Source organism: Oncorhynchus kisutch, unplaced genomic scaffold, assembly GCF_002021735.2.
Source record: "Oncorhynchus kisutch isolate 150728-3 unplaced genomic scaffold, Okis_V2 Okis04b-Okis11a_hom, whole genome shotgun sequence".
Taxonomy (NCBI): Eukaryota; Metazoa; Chordata; class Actinopteri; order Salmoniformes; family Salmonidae; genus Oncorhynchus; species Oncorhynchus kisutch.
Window position 1 is genome coordinate 1726457 of NW_022261981.1, and position 23658 is coordinate 1750114.

Consider the following 23658-nt stretch of genomic DNA (forward strand, 5'->3'; position numbering starts at 1 on the left):
ACATGATTTTTCAACCTTACCTTTCAAAGACCAGTTTATCTGACCGACTCACATTCATCTTCATCACCCCAACAGACCAATTGTTCTTCCTCTGTGGGTTTTAACCTGGGAGCCAGCCTGTTTCTGCTCTCTCTCTCCACCTCCTTATGGGTGACAAGCAGACTGCCACTCAGGCTAAGGCAGCTGGACAGTACTGTAACGTTCTTGGTTCTATTCCATGTCCATCTATTCCATTCTATTGAAGGCTACAGACGTTTTGGGGGACTGTGTTGTACAATACAACTTTATTTGTCCAACTGTTACATCAGAAATGTGTCTTCTGCTCTGTTTATGACAAAAATAATGAAGAGTAGCAGAGAGTTGACTTGGTTGTTGGTGGAATTATTTCTCTGTTTTCGGTCAGTCTGGAATATGTCTGTCTCCCATGGTAAAAAAAGAAATGCACACACTGAAATGCATGACTTAATAATGGGATGGCGAGTTCCTTTGCAGTAAACCAATATTTATGTTGGCTATTTCTTGGGTCATGTTTCATCTTCCATCCCCCATGAAGAATGACCCCCCCCACCCATTGAGAGTACTACCTGAACAATACATTTCTTCTGACAGATATCCATGAAGAATGACCCCCCCCCCACCCATTGAGAGTACTACCTGAACAATAAATTTCTTCTGACAGATATCCATGAAGAATGACCCCCCCCCCCCACCCATTGAGAGTACTACCTGAACAATACATTTCTTCTGACAGATATCGATGAAGAATGACCCCCCCCCCCCACCCATTGAGAGTACTACCGGAACAATACATTTCTTCTGACAGATATCGATGAAGAATGACCCCCCCCCCCACCCATTGAGAGTACTACCTGAACAATACATTTCTTCTGACAGATATCCATGAAGAATGACCCCCCCCCCCCACCCATTGAGAGTACTACCTGAACAATACATATGATACATTTCTTCTGACAGATATCCATGAAGAATGACCCCCCCCCCCCACCCATTGAGAGTACTACCTGAACAATACATTTCTTCTGACAGATATCCATGAAGAATGACCCCCCCCCCCACCCATTGAGAGTACTACCTGAACAATACATATGATACATTTCTTCTGACAGATATCTTTGCACATCGCTGTTGGGATGGATTTGTACAATTTGTAGCTGCACAATGTGGCATTTATATATATATATATATCAACAGAAAGAACATTGTGATATTAATCACAGTAGGTCTGCTGTACAGTAGACTGAGTCATCGTCCCAAATGGCACCCAATTCCCTTGATAGTGCACTTATTTTGACCAGGGCCCATAGTGGATCCCATAGGGCTCTGGTCAAAGGTAGTGCACTATATGGGACATATCCTGAGATTGACTCTTTCAAGAGGGCCTTTTACTACATGTACTGGATTTGCCGTTATTGATGAACGGATGTTTATGATAAATCACTTCCACAGTCACATCTGAGACGAATCCCCTGTATGGTAGGAGCTTAACGACTAAATCTATGTAGAACGATTAAATCACCATCTAGATGCATTACGTAGGAAGGTTATATCCAAGCTAGATTTAAACTAGACTTGAACATGAGAGAGCACTGTGATAATCCCCATCTAGACTTGGAACATGAGAGAGCACTGTGAGAATCCCCATCTAGACTTGGAACATGAGAGAGCACTGTGAGAATCACCATCTAGATTTAAACTAGACTTGAACAAGAGAGGGCACTGTGAGAATCACCATCTAGATTGAACCTAGACTTGAACAAGAGAGAGCACTGTGAGAATCACCATCTAGATTTAAACTAGACTTGGAACATGATAGAGCACTGTGAGAATCACCATCTAGATTTAAACTAGACTTGGAACATGAGAGAGCACTGTGAGAATCACCATCTAGATTTAAACTAGACTTGAACATGATAGAGCACTGTGAGAATCACCATCTAGATTTAAACTAGACTTGGAACATGATAGAGCACTGTGAGAATCACCATCTAGATTTAAACTAGACTTGGAACATACTGGAACATGATAGAGCACTGTGAGAATCACCATCTAGATTTAAACTAGACTTGGAACATGATAGAGCACTGTGAGACACTGGCTTTTGTGTTTCACAGTTTAAGATTCTTATGCATTTTAATGTTGAGTGGCATAATAGCTTTTGAAAATAGGTTTTCCTGCTGTTTTTCCAGTATTTGTAATTATTAAAGAGAAATGAAAAGAATGAAATGCTACACTGTTTATAAAACTACACAACTTTGGAATGTTCCCTCAGAATTGTAAGGGGGAATTTACAATCCCAATTTTGAATCATTGAGTCCATTTACATTTGGGGTTAATTAAAATGCCTACATAAACTAATTAAACACAGTGTAATCAGTCAATACTACACCTTCCTCTTGTCTTTCAGGACCCCACTGTGAGACAGAAATGAACCAGTGTTTCTCCAACCCCTGCCTGCACAATGGGACATGCTTGGACTCTGTTGGCTTCTACAAATGCAGGTGTCCACCAGGTATGTATGTTGTGCCCGCTCACATTCAGTTTCACCAAGATAGGGCCCTATCCATCCCAGCCCCAAACAAGCCATTGGATGCATCCCAAATGGAAGCTTATTTCCTATATAGTGCACTTCTTTTGACCAGTTCTATGGGTCCTGGTCAAAAGTAGTGCACTATAAAGGGAACAGGGTGCCTTTTGGACAGTGTCCTTTGACTGACAGCTGAGCAAATCACTCGGCTCATTGCCAAAGCTCATTACTGCAGGAGAATTATGTCAATATTGTGATATGGAATACTCTCTCCTTTCATGGGGCATTCGACTCCTGTATTAATATGATTCTGCAGTAATTGTTTATTCGTCTCGACCGGCTGAGGCTGAATTTACATTCACTGATGCAGTCTGATGGAGATGTACCACCCTAGAGACGAGAGGGTGTGTGTGTGTGTGTGTGTGACTGGCATGCAGGGCAGAGTTTATGCTGGGCTGCCAGATGATGCTGCACTTTCAATCATAGCATTGTCCCCATCACACAGTCCACCAGAGTCGGGGTCACTTCCATTTCAATTCAGTCAATTCAGGACGGAAACGGAAATTCAAAACCAAATTCCATTTCTTCCTCATTAAGAAATCAAAGGAGATCCTTGTAATTTCTGATTACATCCTGAATTGACAGAATTTAAATTGAATCGAACACGACCCATGTGTCCACTTCACCATCATCCATCCATAGCAATACATGGAATGCGTCCCAAATGGCATCCTGTTACCTATATATAGAGCTCTGGTCAAAAGTAGTGCGTTATAAGGGGAATAGGATGCCTTTTGGGACACAGATCTGGTGTTCATCTTTAAGACCAGAGATGGGGCAGGTTATTCTGAACGAGTTGTCCTTAGATCAGGATCTCCGGCAGGACAAGATCAGTCGTGAAAAGGCTTTAGACTCAGTCTACAGTCAAGTACTACCTGGTTTGTTACATCACAAGCCAGTTTCCAGGACCCGGATTAAAGCTGCAATATGTGTCTTTTTGGGTGACCTGACCAAATTCACATAGAAATGCGAGTTATAGATCAGTCATTCTCATTGAAAGTAAGTCTAATAAGTGGTAGATCTGTTCCATTTGTGTTATTTCTATGCCTGTGGCTTTTTCTTTCGGTTTTGTGCACCATTTTCAAACAGCACAAAATACTATATTTTTGGTTATCGAAAATATATTTCACAGCGGTTTAGATGGTACAATGATATTAGGTGAACTAGAAGTTTGAGTTAATGTTATCAGTCAGAAAATCTTTGTTCCTCCTCACAAACACGTCATCCTATTGTACTTCTTGTTTGGGGAAAATTGCAAAGTCTGTTCCCTTCTCATTTTAGCGGTCAGCTGAGTTTTACTCAGTGCTAATCTCAATGTTGATGATAATGAGTCTGTTTCGCTGCTTCCTTGCAGGATTTCTGGGCCAGAAGTGTGAGGTGGATGTGGATGCCTGTACCCTACCCAACACCACATGCCCTAGAAACACACATTGTCTGGATCTGCCTGGTGGACTGAAGTACACATGTCGCCTGCTGTGCCCACCGAACATACAAGTGGGTAAAACAACACTTTTTTGTGCAGAACGTGGGGTTAATCCTAACTTCCATTTAAATTCCATTTTCACTTAATCTCCCATTGACATCAATGCATGACTACTTGAACATTTGTCTTAAATTAAATGTAGGATTTGCCCCCAACTGAACAAACAAACCTCAGCAAACAAATTGGTGCACAGTACAATTCAAGGTTCAAATACCATTTGAAATCATTTAAAATACTGGATCTGGGCTTGATTGAGCTTGTTAACCCCGCCCATCTGGCACTACAGACAGACTAAAGCAAACCCCGCCCATCTGGCACTACAGACAGACTAAAGCAAACCCCGCCCATCTGGCACTACATACAGACTAAAGCAAACCCCGCCCATCTGGCACTACATACAGACAAAAGCAAACCCCGTCCATCTGGCACTACATACAGACTAAAGCAAACCCCGCCCATCTGGCACTACATACAGACTAAAGCAAACCCCGCCCATCTGGCACTACATACAGACTAAAGCAAACCCCGCCCATCTGGCACTACATACAGACTAAAGCAAACCCCGCCCATCTGGCACTACATACAGACTAAAGCAAACCCCGCCCATCTGGCACTACATACAGACTAAAGCAAACCCCGCCCATCTGGCACTACATACAGACTAAAGCAAACCCCGCCCATCTGGCACTACATACAGACTAAAGCAAACCCCGCCCATCTGGCACTACATACAGACTAAAGCAAACCCCGCCCATCTGGCACTACATACAGACTAAAGCAAATGCTCAACGTATTTAAGAAGTATGAAATATTATTAGATCCCAGGCTGTTGCTACATATTAGCAACGCGCATGCCACGCCCACCTGAGGGTCTCTCCTTTCCAGCCATATATTTCCTGCTTGAGGAGTGCAAAATCCACTTGGCACCTAAATCTCGTGGAATCGATAGCTTTTATTTTACTCTGGTGATTCTTTTCCACTCTTGCTTGTGCAATTAGTTTATTCTCGTTAACGTAACGACTGCGGAAACATTTGTAATGACCTGTCAAACTCTCAGGTAATGGCTGAAATATGTTCAATGGAATACACTGGCTTTCCGTTGCATCTATAAAAATGCTAACTCTTCGTCTGGGATTCGTTTGTTCGTCTGGGATTCGTTTGTTCGTCTGGGATTCGTTTGTTCGTCTGGGATTTGTTTGTTCGTCTGGGATTCGTTTGTTCGTCTGGGATTCGTTTGTTCGTCTGGGATTCGTTTGTTCGTCTGGGATTCGTTTGTTCGTCTGGGATTTGTTTGTTCGTCTGGGATTCGTTTGTTCGTCTGGGATTCGTTTGTTCGTCTGGGATTCGTTTGTTCGTCTGGGATTCGTTTAAGGTCTTTCTCAAGAAAGAGAACTTTAAGTTGGTGTGTTTTGATGTTTTGTGGAATTAAAAAATAGTAATAATTTAATACAGTTGGGAATGTTTACTAATTAGATGCGCTGAGATGATAGTGATATTGGGATGATAGTGATATTATATCTGATCTCACAAACAATGTGAAGAATGTTTAGATCGGTGTAGCCAAACATTTTGATTTTAAATCCCATGGGTATCTTCCTCAAATCAAATCAAATCAAATGTTATTTGTCACATACACATGGTTAGCAGATGTTAATGCGAGTGTAGCGAAATGCTTGTGCTTCTAGTTCCGACAATGCAGTAATAACCAACAAGTAATCTAGCTAACAATTCCAAAACTACTACCTTATAGACACAAGTGTAAGGGGATAAAGAATATGTACATAAAGATATATGAATGAGTGATGGTACAGAGCGGCATAGGCAAGATACAGTAGATGGTATTGAGTGCAGTATAACATATGAGATGAGTATGTAAACCAAGTGGCATAGTTAAAGTGGCTAGTGATACATAAAGTGGCTATGTATTACATAAAGATGCAGTAGATGAAATAGAGTACAGTATATACATATACATATGAGATGAATAATGTAGGGTATGTAAACATTATATTAGGTAGCATTGTTTAAAGTGGCTAGTGATATATTTTACATCATTTCCCATCAATTCCCATTATTAAAGTGGCTGGAGTTGAGTCAGTGTGTTGGCAGCAGCCACTCAATGTTAGTGGTGGCTGTTTAACAGTCTGATGGCCTTGAGATAGAAGCTGTTTTTCAGTCTCTCGGTCCCAGCTTTGATGCACCTGTACTGACCTCGCCTTCTGGATGATAGCGGGGTGAACAGGCAGTGGCTCGGGTGGTTGTTGTCCTTGATGATCTTTATGGCCTTCCTGTGACATCGGGTGGTGTAGGTGTCCTGGAGGGAAGGTAGTTTGCCCCCGGTGATGCGTTGTGCAGACCTCACTACCCTCTGGAGAGCCTTACGGTTGTGGGCGGAGCAGTTGCCGTACCAGGCGGTGATACAGCCCAACAGGATGCTCTCGATTGTGCATCTGTAGAAGTTTGTGAGTGCTTTTGGTGACAAGCCGAATTTCTTCAGCCTCCTGAGGTTGAAGAGGCGCTGCTGCGCCTTCTTCACGATGCTGTCTGTGTGGGTGGACCAATTCAGTTTGTCTGTGATGTGTACGCCGAGGAACTTAAAACTTACTACCCTCTCCACTACTGTTCCATCAATGTGGATAGGGGGGTGTTCCCTCTGCTGTTTCCTTGACATACTTATGGGATCTTTAATGACCTCAGAGAGTCAGGACACCCGTTTAACATCCCATCCAAAAGATGGCACCCTACACAGGGCAGTGTCCCCAATCACTGCCCTGGGGCATTGGGATAATTTTTAGAACAGAGGAAAGAGTGCCTCCTACTGGCCCTCCAACACCACTTCCAGCAGCATCTCGTCTCCCATCCAGGGACTGACCAGGAACAACCCTGCTTAGCTTCAGAAGCAAGCCAGCAGTGGTGGTATGCTGGGTGGTATGCTGCTGGCATTGTTTAATTATGCAAGAGAATGTGACAACAACAATACTGAATAATTAATGAGGCAGTCTAGAAGGCGCAGGTAGGCCTAGAGACGGAGCAAGTTTTGGGTGGTTTCAGCCCAGTTCTACCCATTTATGTTAATTTATTAATGTATGCAAATACCTTCAATGTATATATTCAAATGAGGCACATATACTTTTCTTTATTTATGACAAAGTATTTCAAAGATACCTGATATACTGAGGAAATGTGTATATATAAGTGCATTATATGAAAAAAGTGACATTTTATAATAAATTGAATACCTGAAATCCCACCAAAATGACTGAACCTCCATTAATTATTTGTCCATGCCAGTACAATGTCTTATGTTCAATAATTCAGTCACTATCTGATTGATTTTTTAAAAAAATCATAAAGTTTGTAGTATCTTCATTGTCCTGTTTTTTAAACCTTTTTATACATGTCGATGACCGTTGTGAAGCATATTGACAAATTAGTCACACCTCGATGATGGTTGCCTCATAAAATGGTTTGGAATGTTGCCATTAATCAGGTCATTTTAGTCTCGTTAGACAAATGAACATGGAACTCACACGCGTGCACACACACACACACACACACACACACAGTGTTGTCCCTGCAGATAATTTAATCGAAGCAATCACAATCTATTTTATGCTGTAAATTGTCAAACTCAAACACTATCTACGTATTGATGGAAAATCACTGTCTGCGTTATGCCTAATCACTGTATTCATCCCAGTGGATCACGATGAGATATAGAAATGCATTATATTACAATACATTACGCTTCATAACAATATCCTGTCTTTGATGAGAATTAAAATGGCATATACCATGGAATAGAGGGAAGGAACGAGACGTGGCTATGGAATAGAGAGAAGGAATGAGACGTGGCTATGGAATAGAGAGAAGGAACGAGATGTGGCTATGGAATAGAGAGAAGGAACGAGATGTGGCTATGGAATAGAGAGAAGGAACGAGACGTGGCTATGGAATAGAGGGAAGGAACGAGACGTGGCTATGGAATAGAGAGAAGGAATGACACGTGGCTATGGAATAGAGAGAAGGAACGAGATGTGGCTATGGAATAGAGAGAAGGAACGAGACGTGGCTATGGAATAGAGGGAAGGAACGAGACGTGGCTATGGAATAGAGGGAAGGAACAAGACGTGGCTATGGAATAGAGAGAAGGAATGAGACGTGGCTATGGAATAGAGAGAAGGAACGAGATGTGGCTATGGAATAGAGAGAAGGAACGAGATGTGGCTATGGAATAGAGAGAAGGAACGAGACGTGGCTATGGAATAGAGGGAAGGAACGAGACGTGGCTATGGAATAGAGAGAAGGAATGAGACGTGGCTATGGAATAGAGAGAAGGAACGAGACGTGGCTATGGAATAGAGAGAAGGAATGAGACGTGGCCATGGAATAGAGAGAAGGAACGAGATGTGGCTATGGAATAGAGAGAAGGAACGAGATGTGGCTATGGAATAGAGAGAAGGAACGAGATGTGGCTATGGAATAGAGAGAAGGAATGAGACGTGGCTATGGAATAGAGAGAAGGAACGAGACGTGGCTATGGAATAGAGAGAAGGAACGAGACGTGGCTATGGAATAGAGAGAAGGAATGAGACGTGGCTATGGAATAGAGAGAAGGAACGAGACGTGGCTATGGAATAGAGAGAAGGAACGAGACGTGGCTATGGAATAGAGAGAAGGAACGAGATGTGGCTATGGAATAGAGAGAAGGAACGAGACGTGGCTATGGAATAGAGAGAAGGAACGAGATGTGGCTATGGAATAGAGAGAAGGAACGAGACGTGGCTATGGAATAGAGAGAAGGAATGAGACGTGGCTATGGAATAGAGAGAAGGAACGAGACGTGGCTATGGAATAGAGAGAAGGAACGAGACGTGGCTATGGAATAGAGAGAAGGAATGAGACGTGGCTATGGAATAGAGAGAAGGAACGAGACGTGGCTATGGAATAGAGAGAAGGAACGAGATGTGGCTATGGAATAGAGAGAAGGAACGAGACGTGGCTATGGAATAGAGAGAAGGAATGAGACGTGGCTATGGAATAGAGAGAAGGAACGAGACGTGGCTATGGAATAGAGAGAAGGAACGAGACGTGGCTATGGAATAGAGAGAAGGAATGAGACGTGGCTATGGAATAGAGAGAAGGAACGAGACGTGGCTATGGAATAGAGAGAAGGAACGAGATGTGGCTATGGAATAGAGAGAAGGAACGAGACGTGGCTATGAAATAGAGAGAAGGAACGAGACGTGGCTATGGAATAGAGAGAAGGAACGAGATGTGGCTATGGAATAGAGAGAAGGAACGAGACGTGGCTATGAAATAGAGAGAAGGAATGAGACGTGGCTATGGAATAGAGAGAAGGAACGAGACGTGGCTATGGAATAGAGAGAAGGAACGAGACGTGGCTATGAAATAGAGAGAAGGAATGAGACGTGGCTATGGAATAGAGAGAAGGAACGAGACGTGGCTATGGAATAGAGAGAAGGAACGAGACGTGGCTATGGAATAGAGAGAAGGAACGAGACGTGGCTATGGAATAGAGAGAAGGAACGAGATGTGGCTATGGAATAGAGAGAAGGAACGAGACGTGGCTATGGAATAGAGAGAAGGAACGAGACGTGGCTATGGAATAGAGAGAAGGAACGAGACGTGGCTATGAAATAGAGAGAAGGAACGAGACGTGGCTATGGAATAGAGAGAAGGAATGAGACGTGGCTATGGAATAGAGAGAAGGAACGAGACGTGGCTATGGAATAGAGAGAAGGAATGAGACGTGGCTATGGAATAGAGAGAAGGAATGAGACGTGGCTATGGAATAGAGAGAAGGAACGAGACGTGGCTATGGAATAGAGAGAAGGAACGAGACGTGGCTATGGAATAGAGAGAAGGAACGAGACGTGGCTATGGAATAGAGAGAAGGAACGAGACGTGGCTATGGAATAGAGAGAAGGAACGAGACGTGGCTATGGAATAGAGAGAAGGAACGAGACGTGGCTATGGAATAGAGAGAAGGAACGAGACGTGGCTATGGAATAGAGAGAAGGAACGAGACGTGGCTATGGAATAGAGAGAAGGAACGAGACGTGGCTATGGAATAGAGAGAAGGAACGAGACGTGGCTATGGAATAGAGAGAAGGAACGAGACGTGGCTATGGAATAGAGAGAAGGAACGAGACGTGGCTATGGAATAGAGAGAAGGAATGAGACGTGGCTATGGAATAGAGAGAAGGAATGAGACGTGGCTATGGAATAGAGAGAAGGAACGAGACGTGGCTATGGAATAGAGAGAAGGAACGAGACGTGGCTATGGAATAGAGAGAAGGAACGAGACGTGGCTATGGAATAGAGAGAAGGAACGAGACGTGGCTATGGAATACAATATTGAATCTAGCTACACATCATATCAAAGATTCTGCCAGCTTTTTCAAAGAAACAATATGTAATTTTCTTTGCAAAAGGCCTGAGTTATTTGGTATTGTCCCCAAGATACAGTATTACATAGTGAATAAGCACTTGTTGTGTGAATGGTGTGATGCCTTCACATGTCATTTTGGAGTAAATGAATACGTATTGATGTGTGTGACAATTTTCTCTTCTCTCTCTACAGCCATGTGCCAACGGAGGACGTTGTGTCTTGAACAACGCCAGCAGTTACGCCTGTGTCTGTGCACCTGGATGGGCAGGACGTAACTGCCGCTTAAACATCAACGATTGTGTTCAGCACTGGTGCCAAAACGGGGCCACTTGTGTAGATGAGATTGATGGCTACAGGTGAGTGCCTAAGGGAAGGTCTCAAATACACTATTCAGTGTTTCCCCTATATTCATTTAGCGTCACTCCAAATAATATTATATAAACACAATTGTGAAATGGGGTGGTGATTTTCAGTGTAAACTTTAAAGACTCAAACCAGATATACAGCATGTAGAAAAGACAATGGAGCAATATATATTTTTTAAACAAGATCATCTTTGACATCAAACAGAAATAAAAACTAGACAGGGAGAATCTGAAATTCCCAAAAGTCACGGCCCATTGATTTTGTTATAATGTTCAGATGGCAGACGAACACGGCATTAACCGTGGTGAAATGTGTAGAATTGCAGGAAACTAAGTTAAAAACTGTAACCCCCCCCCTCGCCCCCTTAACATTAGTAAAACGTTAAGCTTTCTAAGGCTAAGTGCTTACTGTTGTATGTGTTTATTAGTAGAACGTTAAGCCTTCTAAGGCTAAGTGTTTATTAGTAGAACGTTAAGCCTTCTAAGGCTATGTGTTTATTAGTAGAACGTTAAGCCTTCTAAGGCTAAGTGTTTACTGTTGTATGTGTTTATTAGTAGAACGTTAAGCCTTCTAAGGCTATGTGTTTATTAGTAGAACGTTAAGCCTTCTAAGGCTAAGTGTTTACTGTTGTATGTGTTTATTAGTAGAACGTTAAGCCTTCTAAGGCTATGTGTTTATTAGTAGAACGTTAAGCCTTCTAAGGCTATGTGTTTATTAGTAGAACGTTAAGCCTTCTAAGGCTATGTGTTTATTAGTAGAACGTTAAGCCTTCTAAGGCTAAGTGTTTATTAGTAAAACGTTAAGCCTTCTAAGGCTAAGTGTTTATTAGTAGAACGTTAAGCCTTCTAAGGCTATGTGTTTATTAGTAGAACGTTAAGCCTTCTAAGGCTAAGTGTTTACTGTCGTATGTGTTTATTAGTAGAACGTTAAGCATTCTAAGGCTAAGTGTTTACTGTTGTATGTGTTTATTAGTAAAACGTTAAGTCCCTTTGACCGGTCCTGGACCGGTTCCGACCGACATTTCTGTGTACAGAGCGCTGTGTGAATTGTGCAACATCAACAACATTCCACATTTTGTTGTGTTACAGCCTGAATTCAAAATGGAGTACATTTTTTTTACCCATCTACACACAATACCCCATAATGACAAAGTGAAACAATGTTTTTATTATATATTGAAAGTAAATTATGGCTTTGCACTCCGTGAAAGCTCTGGTTGTCCCGCTTCACATGCCGTTCCACTGTCATCTGAGATGCAGGATGTGAAATCTGACACCTTATATATAGACATTTCTGTGTGTAATTTCAACAAATTTGCCAAAATAAAAATAAAAAACATGTATTCACTTTGTCATTATGGGGAATTGTGTGCAGATGGGTGAGATTTTTTATTAGATTGAATCCATTTTGAATCCTTTCTGAAGGCACTGTAACTGGTTTTATGTATTGTCTATGTGGAGCCTGAGGAAGTCTACTGATTAAGGCTGCTACCTTCAGAGAACACACATACTGTGTCGGTGTGGGTTCAAGTCCGTCACAGGCCATTCATTCTGGCACTAAACCTCTCTCCCATCTTCCCTGTCTTTCTCTCTGTCCTCTATCCAATAAAAATACACGGTATGTTTAGGGCAAACGCTGCTCTGATGGTTAACTCAACAATGGGGTTATACAGAATAGAAAAAAGTATTGGAAACTCCATAAACAATTGCTGGTTTGTAATTCCCATCTAGGATGCTAGAATGTTCTCAACTGGCCTACCTGGTTAAATAAAGGTGAAAAATTTAATAAAAAACGAATTAAGATCCATTTAGAAATTCTCTTAAATGTTTTGGTAACACTTCACTTAAGACAGACAGCTATAATGCATTACGAGGCAGTCTAAATGCATCTTAAGACTTGTCAGAAAGTATCTATGAACTGTGTCCGTTGATATCGTCTTATAATGGGAGTTGTTTGTCACCAGCTGCCTTTGTCCCAGAGGATACAGCGGTAGCTACTGTGAGATGGACGTTGATAACTGCATTGGACACCACTGCTCTGAGCACGGCGTATGTCTAGACCAACAATACAACTATACTTGTCGCTGTGAGCTCGGGTTCCAGGGGACCTACTGTGAGCAGGAGACGGATGAGTGTAAGAGTTCCCCGTGTGTCAATGGTGCCACCTGTGAGGATGTCATCGGAGGCTATCACTGTCACTGCCCCCCAGGGTTTGAAGGTAGGCCCACAGTATGTTACCACACTTGTGATAACATAAAACAATTGATTTCAGGTCAACGCACCAACTGACTAACTATTGCACTGTTTGAGCTAGGAACACAAGCATTTCACTACACGCGCTATAACATGTGCTAAATATGTGTATGTGACCAATAACATGTGATTTAGATTTGATTTAACGAATGAAGAGTGTGCGGCAGGGGTTTTCTTAGTTCATTGTTGTTAATATCTGTCATCCTTTATCGTGGTAGCTTTGAAATCATCAAATGAATAGCTCAACCAAATTACAAATGAACACATTGTGTTCCCTTACCTTGAAAAACACAGCCTGATAACCAAAAAGAGAACGTGGCATAGAAGCATCCCCTTGAAAATATCCTATTTGTACAGATGACTTCACTGAACAAAAAATATACAAGATCCCAGAAATTGTCGATACCCACAAAAAAAGGAATTTCTCTAAAATGTGGTGCACAAATTTGTTTACATTCCTGTTAGTGAGCATTTCTCCTTTGCCAAGATAATCCACATGACAGGTGTGGCATATAAAGAAGCTGATTAAACAGCATTATCATTACACAGGTGCACCTTGTGCTGGGGACAATTAAAGGTCACTCTAAATAGGCAGTTTTTTAACACAACACAATGCCACAGATGTCTCAAGCTTTGAGGGAGAGTGCAATTGTCCACCAGATTTGCAATTTAATGTTAATTTCTCTATCATAAGCCCCCTCCAATGTTGTTTTAGAGAATTTGGCAGTACGTAAAACTGGCCTCACAACCACAGACCACTTGTAACCATGCCACCACAGGGCCTCTTAACCATCCGGCTTCTTAACCTAACTCCCCGGTGGGTGGGCCTATACCCTCCCAGGCAAACCCATGGCACCCCTGCGCAGTCATGTGAAATCCATACATTAGGACCAAATTAATTCCTTATATGAACTGTAACTCAGTAAAATCATTAAAATTGTTGCATGTTGCAAATGTTGAAATGGAGCAGAATGCTCTGTTTTCTGTTTATAATGAATGGTCAGCCTGAGCAGTCTGCTGGCTGAGGGACATTAGTTGTTCGTGCCGTACAACCATTGATTTACAATACAGCACTTGGCAGATCTCTGTGTTCCCTAGTACCCCCATGGGAGTGTACACAATGCCATAAAGGTCCCTGAAGACAAGCTAAATTGGGGCCACAATTCTATCAAGTTGTGTGTGTGTGTGTGTGTGTGTGTGTGTGTGTGTGTGTGTGTGTGTGTGTGTGTGTGTGTGTGTGTGTGTTGTGTAGTGTAAGTAATATAAACCCTTTTTCAGGACCCTGTCTTTCAAAGACAATTCGTAAAAATCCAAATAACTTCACAGATCTTCATTGTAAAGGGTTTAAACACTGTTTGCTATGTTCAATGGAGCCTAAACAATTAATGAACATGCACCTGTGGAATGGTCGTTAAGACACTAACATCTTACAGACGGTGGGCAATTTAGGTCACTGTTATGAAAACGTAGGACACTAAAGAGGCCTTTTACTGACTCTGGAAAAAACACAAAAAGAAAGATGCTCAGGGTCCCTGCTCTCTGCGTGAATGTGCCTTAGGCATGCTGCAAGGAGTTATGAGGACTGCAGATGTGGCCAGGGCAATAAATTGCAATGTACGTACTGTGAGACGCCTAAGACAGCGCTACAGGGAGACAGGACGGACAGCTGATCGTCCTCGCAGTGGCAGACCACGTGTAACAACACTTGCACAGGATTGGTACATCCGAACATCTCACCTGCGGGACAGGTACAGGATGGCAACAACTGCCCGAGTTACACCAGTGCTCAGACTGTCCGCAATAGGCTGAGAGAGGCTGGACTGAGGGCTTGTAGGCCTGTTGTAAGGCAGCTCCTCACCAGACATCACCGGCCTATGGGCACAAACCCACCGTCGCTGGACCAGACAGGACTGGCAAAAAGTGCTCTTCACTGAGGGGTCACGGTTGTGTCTCACCAGGGGTGATGGTCGGAGGAATGAGCGTTACACCGATGCCTGTTCTCTGGAACGGGATCGATTTGGTCCCACAGCATCATCGAACTAAGCATGTTGTCATTGCAGGCATTCTCAACACTGTGCGTTACAGGGAAGACATCCTCCTCCCTCATGGTACCCTTCCTGCAGGCTCATTCTGACATGACCCTCCAGCATGACAATGCCACCAGCCATACTGCTCATTCTGTGCGTGATTTCCTGCAAGACAGGAATGTCAGTGTTCTGCCATGGCCAGTGAAGATCCTGGATCTCAATCCCAGGATCTCAATCCCAGGTCCCTGGGACCTGCTGGATCAAAGGGTGAGGACTAGGGCCATTCCCCCCAGAAATGTCTGGGAACTTGCAGGTGCCTTGGAGTGGGGTAACATCTCACAGCAAGAACGGGCAAATCTGGTGCAGTCTTTCAGGAGGAGATGCACTGCAGTACTTAATGCAGCTGGTGGCCACACCAGTTACTGAATGTCACTTTTGATTTTGACCCCCCCCCTTTGTTCAGGGACACATTATTCAATTTCTGTTAGTCACATGTCTGTGGAACTTGTTCAGTTTATGTCTCAGTTGTTGAATCTTGTTATGTTCATACAAATATTTACACATGTTAAGTTTGCTGAAAATAAACGCAGTTGACAGTGAGACGTTTTTGTTGTTGTTGCTGAGTTTAGTACTTATTCTGCTGTTGTACATGCGTTACATAATGTGATCGTATGTTACAACATATGATTGTGAAGGTGTCAATAAGCATTACTGATGTTCCTTGCATTTTTATAATATAGAATGTCCCTTTGTCGTACAGACATCACATTATACTGGTGCTGGTATAACCATTTGCCCAGAACATGATCATATCAAATACAGTACACTGTAGAGTGAACAGACAATAGAAGGTATTTACATTATAACACATCAACAATAAGCTTAGAAAAGTACACCAAGCCAACTGAAATGTGCACAGAGCATCCACAGAACGTATACCACAAGGTATATGTACAGAATGTCATCTGTTGTGTTTCCAGGGAGATGGTGCTCAGAGAATGTTAATGACTGCTGGTCAAGGCCGTGTTTGAATGGAGGTTCCTGTATGGATCTGCTGAATGGATACATCTGCCACTGTCCTTTTGGTGAGTACTCTACTGACTAGCATAGCACCATAGAAATCCCTGTCCTTTTGGTGAGTACTCTACTGACTAGCATTGCACCATACAAATCACTGTCCTTTTGGTGAGTACTCTACTGACCAGCATAGCAGCATAGAAATCAATGTCCTTTTGGTGAGTACTCTACTGACTAGCATAGCAGCATAGAAATCACTGTTCTTTTGGTGAGCACTCTACTAACTAGCATGTCACCATAGAAATCACTGTCCTTTTGGTGAGTACTCTACTGACTAGCATAGCACCATAGAAATCACTGTCCTTTTGGTGAGTACTCTACTGACTAGCATAGCACCATACAAATCACTGGCCTTTTGGTGAGTACTCTACTGACCAGCATAGCAGCATAGAAATCAATGTCCTTTTGGTGAGTACTCTACTGACTAGCATAGCAGCATAGAAATCACTGTTCTTTTGGTGAGCACTCTACTAACTAGCATGTCACCATAGAAATCACTGTTCTTTTGGTGAGTACTCTACTGACTAGCATAGCACCATACAAATCACTGGCCTTTTGGTGAGTACTCTACTGACCAGCATAGCAGCATAGAAATCACTGTCCTTTTGGTGAGTACTCTACTGACCAGCATAGCAGCATAGAAATCTATGTCCTTTTGGTGAGTACTCTACTGACTAGCATAGCAGCATAGAAATCACTGTCCTTTTGGTGAGTACTCTACTGACCAGCATAGCAGCATAGAAATCTATATCCTTTTGGTGAGTACTCTACTGACTAGCATAGCAGCATAGAAATCACTGTCCTTTTGGTGAGTACTCTACTGACCAGCATAGCAGCATAGAAATCAATGTCCTTTTGGTGAGTACTCTACTGACTAGCATAGCAGCATAGAAATCACTGTCCTTTTGGTGAGTACTCTACTGACCAGCATAGCAGCATAGAAATCTATGTCCTTTTGGTGAGTACTCTACTGACTAGCATGTCACCATAGAAATCACTGTCCTTTTGGTGAGTACTCTACTGACTAGCATAGCACTATACAAATCACTGGCCTTTTGGTGAGTACTCTACTGACCAGCATGTCACCATAGAAATCACTGTCCTTTTGGTGAGTACTCTACTGACTAGCATAGCACTACACAAATCACTGGCCTTTTGGTGAGTACTCTACTGACCAGCATAGCAGCATAGAAATCAATGTCCTTTTGGTGAGTACTCTACTGACTAGCATTGCACCATAGAAATCATGCAGCATGCCTTATACTGTACGGTGCCTTCAGAAAGTATTCATACCCTTATTTCACATTTTGTTGTTACAGTCTGCATTTTTTCTCATCCATCTAGACACAATATCCCATAATGATAAAGTGAAAACATGTTTTAGAAATGTTAGCACATTTAAATATATATATTTTTTAAATCACCTTTTTTTCACCAAAAATAATAACCCCTGAGTCAATACATGGGGCGGCAGGGTAGCCTAGTGGTTAGAGTGTTGGACTATTAACCGGAAGGTTGCAAGTTCAAACCCCCAAGCTGACAAGGTACAAATCTGTCGTTCTGCCCCTGAACAGGCAGTTAACCCACTGTTCCTAGGCCGTCATTGAAAATAAGAATTTGTTCTTAACTGACTTGCCTAGTTAAATAAAGGTAAAATAAATAAAAAATGTTAGGATCACCTGGCAGTGATTTAAGCTGAGAGTCTTTCTTTCAAAAAACAAATAAAGCAACACATCATCACACAATGCCTCTCACTTATTGACCTAGATAGTTTGTGTGTATGTATTGATATGTAGGCTACGTGAGCATTTTTGTAATGTAGTTCAATCTTGAGCTCTATTAATGTCCTGTATTATGTCATGTTTTGTGTGGACTCCAGGAAGAGTAGCTGCTGCTTTCGCAACTGCAAATGGGGATCATAATACAATACCAAAAATGTCAAAAAAAATCATTCCAAGTCTACATTTAGTCCCTTTTGATTTCAGGCTGTAACAAAACAAAATGTGGAAAAAGTCAAGGGGTGTGACTACTTTCTGAAGACACAGTGCAATCGGAAACTAATTCAGACCCCTTCCTTTTTCCACATTTTGTTTCATTACAGCCTTATTCTAAAATGGATAAAAACCAAAATAAAAACAGAAATACCTGTCTTACGTAAGTATTCAGACCCGTTGCTATGAGACTCGAAATTAAGCTCAGGTGCATCCTGTTATCATTGATGTTTCTACAACTTGATTGGAGTCCACCTGTGGTAAATTCAATTGATTGGACATGAAGTTCAAGTCTCTGAGCTGACAAGGTACAAATCTGTCATTCAGCCCCTGAACAGGCAGTTAACCCACTGTTTCTAGGCCGTCATTGAAAATAAGAATTAGTTCTTAACTGACTTGCCAGGTTAAAAAAAGGGCACACACCTGCCTATATAAGGTCCCACAGTTGACAGTGCATGTCAGAGCATAAACCAAGCCATGAGGTCAAAGGAATTGTCTGAAGAGCTCTGAGACAGGATCATGTTGAGGCACAGATCTGTGGAAGGGTACCAAAACATTTCTGCAGCATTGAAGGTCCCTAAAGACACATTGGCTGCCATCATTCTTAAATGGAATATGTTTGGAACCACCAAGACTCTTGCTAGAGCTGGCCACTTGGCCAAACTGAGAAAACAGGGGAAAAGGGCCTTGGTCAGGGATGTGACTAAGAACCCAATGGTCACTCTGACAGAGCTCCAGAGTTCCTCTGGGGAGATGGAAGAACCTTCCAGAAGGTCAACCATTTCTGCAGCACTCCACTAATCAGGCCTTTATGGTAGAGTGGACAGACGGAAGCCACTCCTCAGTAAAAGGCACGACAGCCTGATTAGAGTTTGCCAAAATGCACCTAAAAGACTCTCAGGCTATGAGATAAAACCAAGATTGAACTCTTTGGCCTGAATGCCAAGCGTCATGTCAGGAGGAAACCTGGCACCATTCCTATGGTGAAGCATGGTGGTGGCAGCGGCATGCTGTGGGTATGTTTTTCAGCGGCAGGGACTGGGAGACCAGTCAGCATCGAGGGAAAGATAAATGGAGCAAAGTACAGAGAGATCCTTAAAAACCTGCTGCAGAGCGCTCAGGACCTCAGAAGGTTCACCTTCCAACAGGACAACGACCCTAAGCACACAGCCAATACAATGCAGTGGCTTCGGGACAAGTCCCTGAATGTTCTTGAGTGGCCCCATCATCCCCAAGAAGAATCCAGGCTGTAATCGCTGCCAAAGGTTCTTCAACAATGTACTGAGTGAAGGGTCTGTATATACTTATGTATATAGATAATTTCAGTTTAAATTTTTTATACATTTGTGTAGATTGATAAGAGGGAAAAAAATAATTGTATCAATTTGAGAATAAGGCTGAAACGTAACAAAATGTGCAAATGGTGAAGTGGGTCTGAGTACTTTTCGAATGCACCGTATATGTTACAATGAAACATTTGGCCAATAAATGCATACAGTTCCTATAATTGAATATCATCTATTCTATAATTGAATGAATTATAGGATCTTTATGATGACATGAATGTTGGAAATAGTTGGTATGTTTAGTGGTATAGAAATCATGCCGCGTTTAAAGTTTCGCTCTGATATTATTGGTATCCTTGCATCCTTACAATGGAGTGAATATACAATAGAATGGTCACTTTCTGTTTAAATGAAGGTTACAAGAAATGTTTAACAATGACACAAAACATTTCCCAGATGTACATTATTGACCCCAATATGATATAAACACCAACAGACAATGTTGTTAGTATACACTTCCTACATGCATTGCACCTGTAAAAAAGATCATTCAATTTAGCCCAATGTGCAGTACCCGCAGCCCCCGAAAACAATATATCACTAATCTCCTAATGTTATTGCGTGACAATAAAACACGGAAGTGAAATACATCATCGTAAATTTTGGGTTGAAAATGTATGAAACAAACTTCTCTGTCATTTAGAGGAAGTTGAAGTGGAGGGAAAGCAGACCCCCAGTAAAACAGTAAAACATCCATTATTGCTCAGATTTCTACGGCAGATTCAGAGACTAAGGTGTGTTTTAATCTGGTTTGCGTTTTCCGGGAATTTAATTAAATAAGTGACTTGCGATGTTTACTTCATAGATGGAACAAATGTAACAGAAAAAGGGTGTCTGCAAGGTTAACACAATTTTCACAACCATACTTCCAATGTCTATCTCCTTCAGCATCTTTATTGTGCTATCTCCAAATGTTCAAAAAAACAAACATGGATATGCTTATATTTTTGTGGGATTTCAGGGAACAAGGACAAATCGACGTTATGCTTTTCCAAAAGGGTTCAGGCGTTTCTTTATCATTTAAATTGAGGGAGTTTGAGGGACTAGAATGAATGGTGGCTGGTGCTGGAGATTAAAATATATATATATCTACAGAGTTCAAAATGTACTCACCCACAAACCATAAAAATGTTTAAACCAAGAAGGCTGAGAATATGCTGCATTGAATTCATGCTTGAAAGAATACAGAAGGTGAAAGTACTCGACAAAACAAGCCCACATTTCAGCATCTACACCTTCATCCATGCTTTACAAACCATTTCAGCTTCTACACCTTCATCCATGCTTTACAAACCATTTCAGCATCTACACCTTCATCCATGCTTTACAAACCATTTCAGCATCTACACCTTCATCCATGCTTTACAAACCATTTCAGCATCTACACCTTCATCCATGCTTTACAAACCATTTCAGCATCTACACCTTCATCCATGCTTTACAAACCATTTTAGCATCTACACCTTCATCCATGCTTTACAAACCATTTTAGCATCTACACCTTCATCCATGCTTTACAAACCATTTTAGCTTCTACACCTTCATCCATGCTTTACAAACCATTTTAGCTTCTACACCCCTATCCATGCTTTACAAACCATTTTAGCTTCTACACCTTCATCTATGCTTTACAAACCGTTTCAGCATCTACACCTTCATCCATGCTTTACAAACCATTTCAGCTTCTACACCTTCATCCATGCTTTACAAACCGTTTCAGCATCTACACCTTCATCCATGCTTTACAAATCGTTTCAGCTTCTACACCTTCATCCATGCTTTACAAACCATTTCAGCATCTACACCTTCATCCATGCTTTACAGACCATTTCAGCATCTACACCTTCATCCATGCTTTACAAACCGTTTCAGCATCTACGCCTTCATCTATGCTTTACAGACCAATGAAATACACACATACTTAAGAAGACACACGGTATCAAGTTCTTTATAATGTACATGCCTCATGCTGCAATAATGTAGTCATTTTCAGAAAGGTGTTTACATTTTACAAGCCTCAGTAGAAAACAATCATATGAAATTCAACCAACAGATGAGAGCAGCCATAATGTCTGGGTGTTTTTAATGGTCAACAGAGTAAGAACGCCAAACAGACCTGAGGTACACTAATGTAATGTTATTTTGATGTACGGCATGAGGGCCCCATTTGCAATTGAAATATATTTTTTTACCATCTTCCACTGCATCTATGTTGTCTTTTGAATATTGCTGGTCAGCTGGTGATGACTCTTATTCTACAGTTATAATATAATAATGGACCACCACAAGCTGTGTGTGCCCTGTTCCCTATCTAGTGCAATACTTTTGACTAGGGCCAATAGGAAATAAACAGGGAATAGGGTGCCATTTGGGACACAGCCCTTGTCATGTCGGGACGCAGGCCTTGTCGTGCAGGGACGCTGGCCTTGTCGTGCAGGGACGCAGGCCTTGTCGTGCAGGGACGCAGGCCTTGTCGTGCAGGGACGCAGGCCTTGTCGTGCAGGGACGCAGGCCTTGTCGTGCAGGGACGCAGGCCTTGTCATGAAGGGACGCAGGCCTTGTCGGAAAGGAAGCCAGCCCTTGTCATGCAGGGACGCAGGCCTTGTCATGCAGGGACGCAGGCCTTGTCGTGAAGGGACGCAGGCCTTGTCGTGAAGGGACGCAGGCCTTGTCGTGCAGGGACGCAGGCCTTGTCGTGCAGGGACGCAGGCCTTGTCGTGCAGGGACGCAGGCCTTGTCGTGCAGGGACGCAGGCCTTGTCGTGCAGGGACGCAGGCCTTGTCGTGCAGGGACGCAGGCCTTGTCGTGCAGGGACGCGGGCCTTGTCGTGCAGGGACGCGGGCCTTGTCGTGCAGGGACGCGGGCCTTGTCGTGCAGGGGCGCGGGCCTTGTCGTGCAGGGACGCAGACCATGTCGTGTAGAGACGCAGGCCTTGTCTTGTAGGGACGCAGACCATGTCGTGTAGAGACGCAGGCCTTGTCGTGTAGAGACGCAGGCCTTGTCGTGTAGAGACGCAGGCCTTGTCGTGTAGAGACGCAGGCCTTGTCGTGCAGGGACGCAGGCCTGTTCGTGTAGGGATGCAGGCCTTGTCATGTAGGGACGTAGGCCTTGTTGGGTAGGGACGCAGGCGTGGTCGTGCAGGGACACTTGTTGACATTTACATATACACACCTCTTCAAGCACATTGTTTTCCTTTCCAAATAAAAGAATACATTTAGATTTACTGTTTCTGGCATACGATTTCTGATGTCTGAGTGGCTTGATCAACACTGTACTGGAGTCTAATTTGTAACAATCATAGATTTATTTAATGTATGAATTAAGTTATTTATTTTAATTCTGTAAGCACAATATAGTGTTTTGTGAATGATATTGCCACTACAGAGGTTAAGAATTAATTTGTGAACACATTGCTGCTACAGAGCTTTTAGAATGAATTTACCCACAACGGTGGTTCGTCCCAAATGGCACTCTACTCCCTACAGTATATACTGCATTACTTTTGACCAAGTAGTGGACTACACAATGAATAGGGTGCCATTTGAGATCAGATAATGTGTTCCAGGCATATTGATCATTAAACTCATACTGGTAAATGCAGTGATATTTGTCTTGATTTTTGCAAATGGACAGCCGTCAGTTTCTTTACAGGGTGATTTTAATCATGGAGATTCATTTCAATTGATCCCTTTTTATATTTCATTAATATATCAGCGTCATGCAATATTGTTGTTGTCATTTCTCATGTTATAGTGATCTGAGGTGGTTATCTGAGGCATTGTATGAGTCCCAAATGGAACCCTATTCCCTATATAGTACACTACCTTTGAAATATAGTGCTATAGTGCCTCCCTAATCCAGGGAACTGATACATAGACATGGGTTCAAGTACTGTTGGAAGCTTTTCAAATACGTTGAGTGTTTGTAGTGTAGTCTACCTGGAGTAGTGCCAGGTGGACGGGCTTTGCACTTTCTGTACATTTCTTTTGATTCCATCACAACAGGCAAGTTTGGTCAATCACAGTTTTAAGTATTTAGGATGATTTAAAATAGTATTTGAACCCAGGCCTGCTGGTACAAGCTTCTACTGCTGTAC

The 23658-nt window shown here is 42.4% G+C and overlaps 1 protein-coding gene across 1 annotated transcript in view; it reads left to right on the forward strand.

Annotated features, from left to right (window-relative positions):
- The window catches only part of eys (eyes shut homolog), a 171646-nt gene that overhangs the window by 58758 nt on the left and 89230 nt on the right, over positions 1–23658 (forward strand). The window contains exons 8-12 of the mRNA XM_031813047.1: positions 2426–2530; positions 3960–4099; positions 10696–10859; positions 12833–13086; positions 16129–16233. Coding sequence (XP_031668907.1) covers positions 2426–2530; positions 3960–4099; positions 10696–10859; positions 12833–13086; positions 16129–16233 — 768 coding nt within the window. The remainder of the gene's footprint in view (positions 1–2425; positions 2531–3959; positions 4100–10695; positions 10860–12832; positions 13087–16128; positions 16234–23658) is intronic.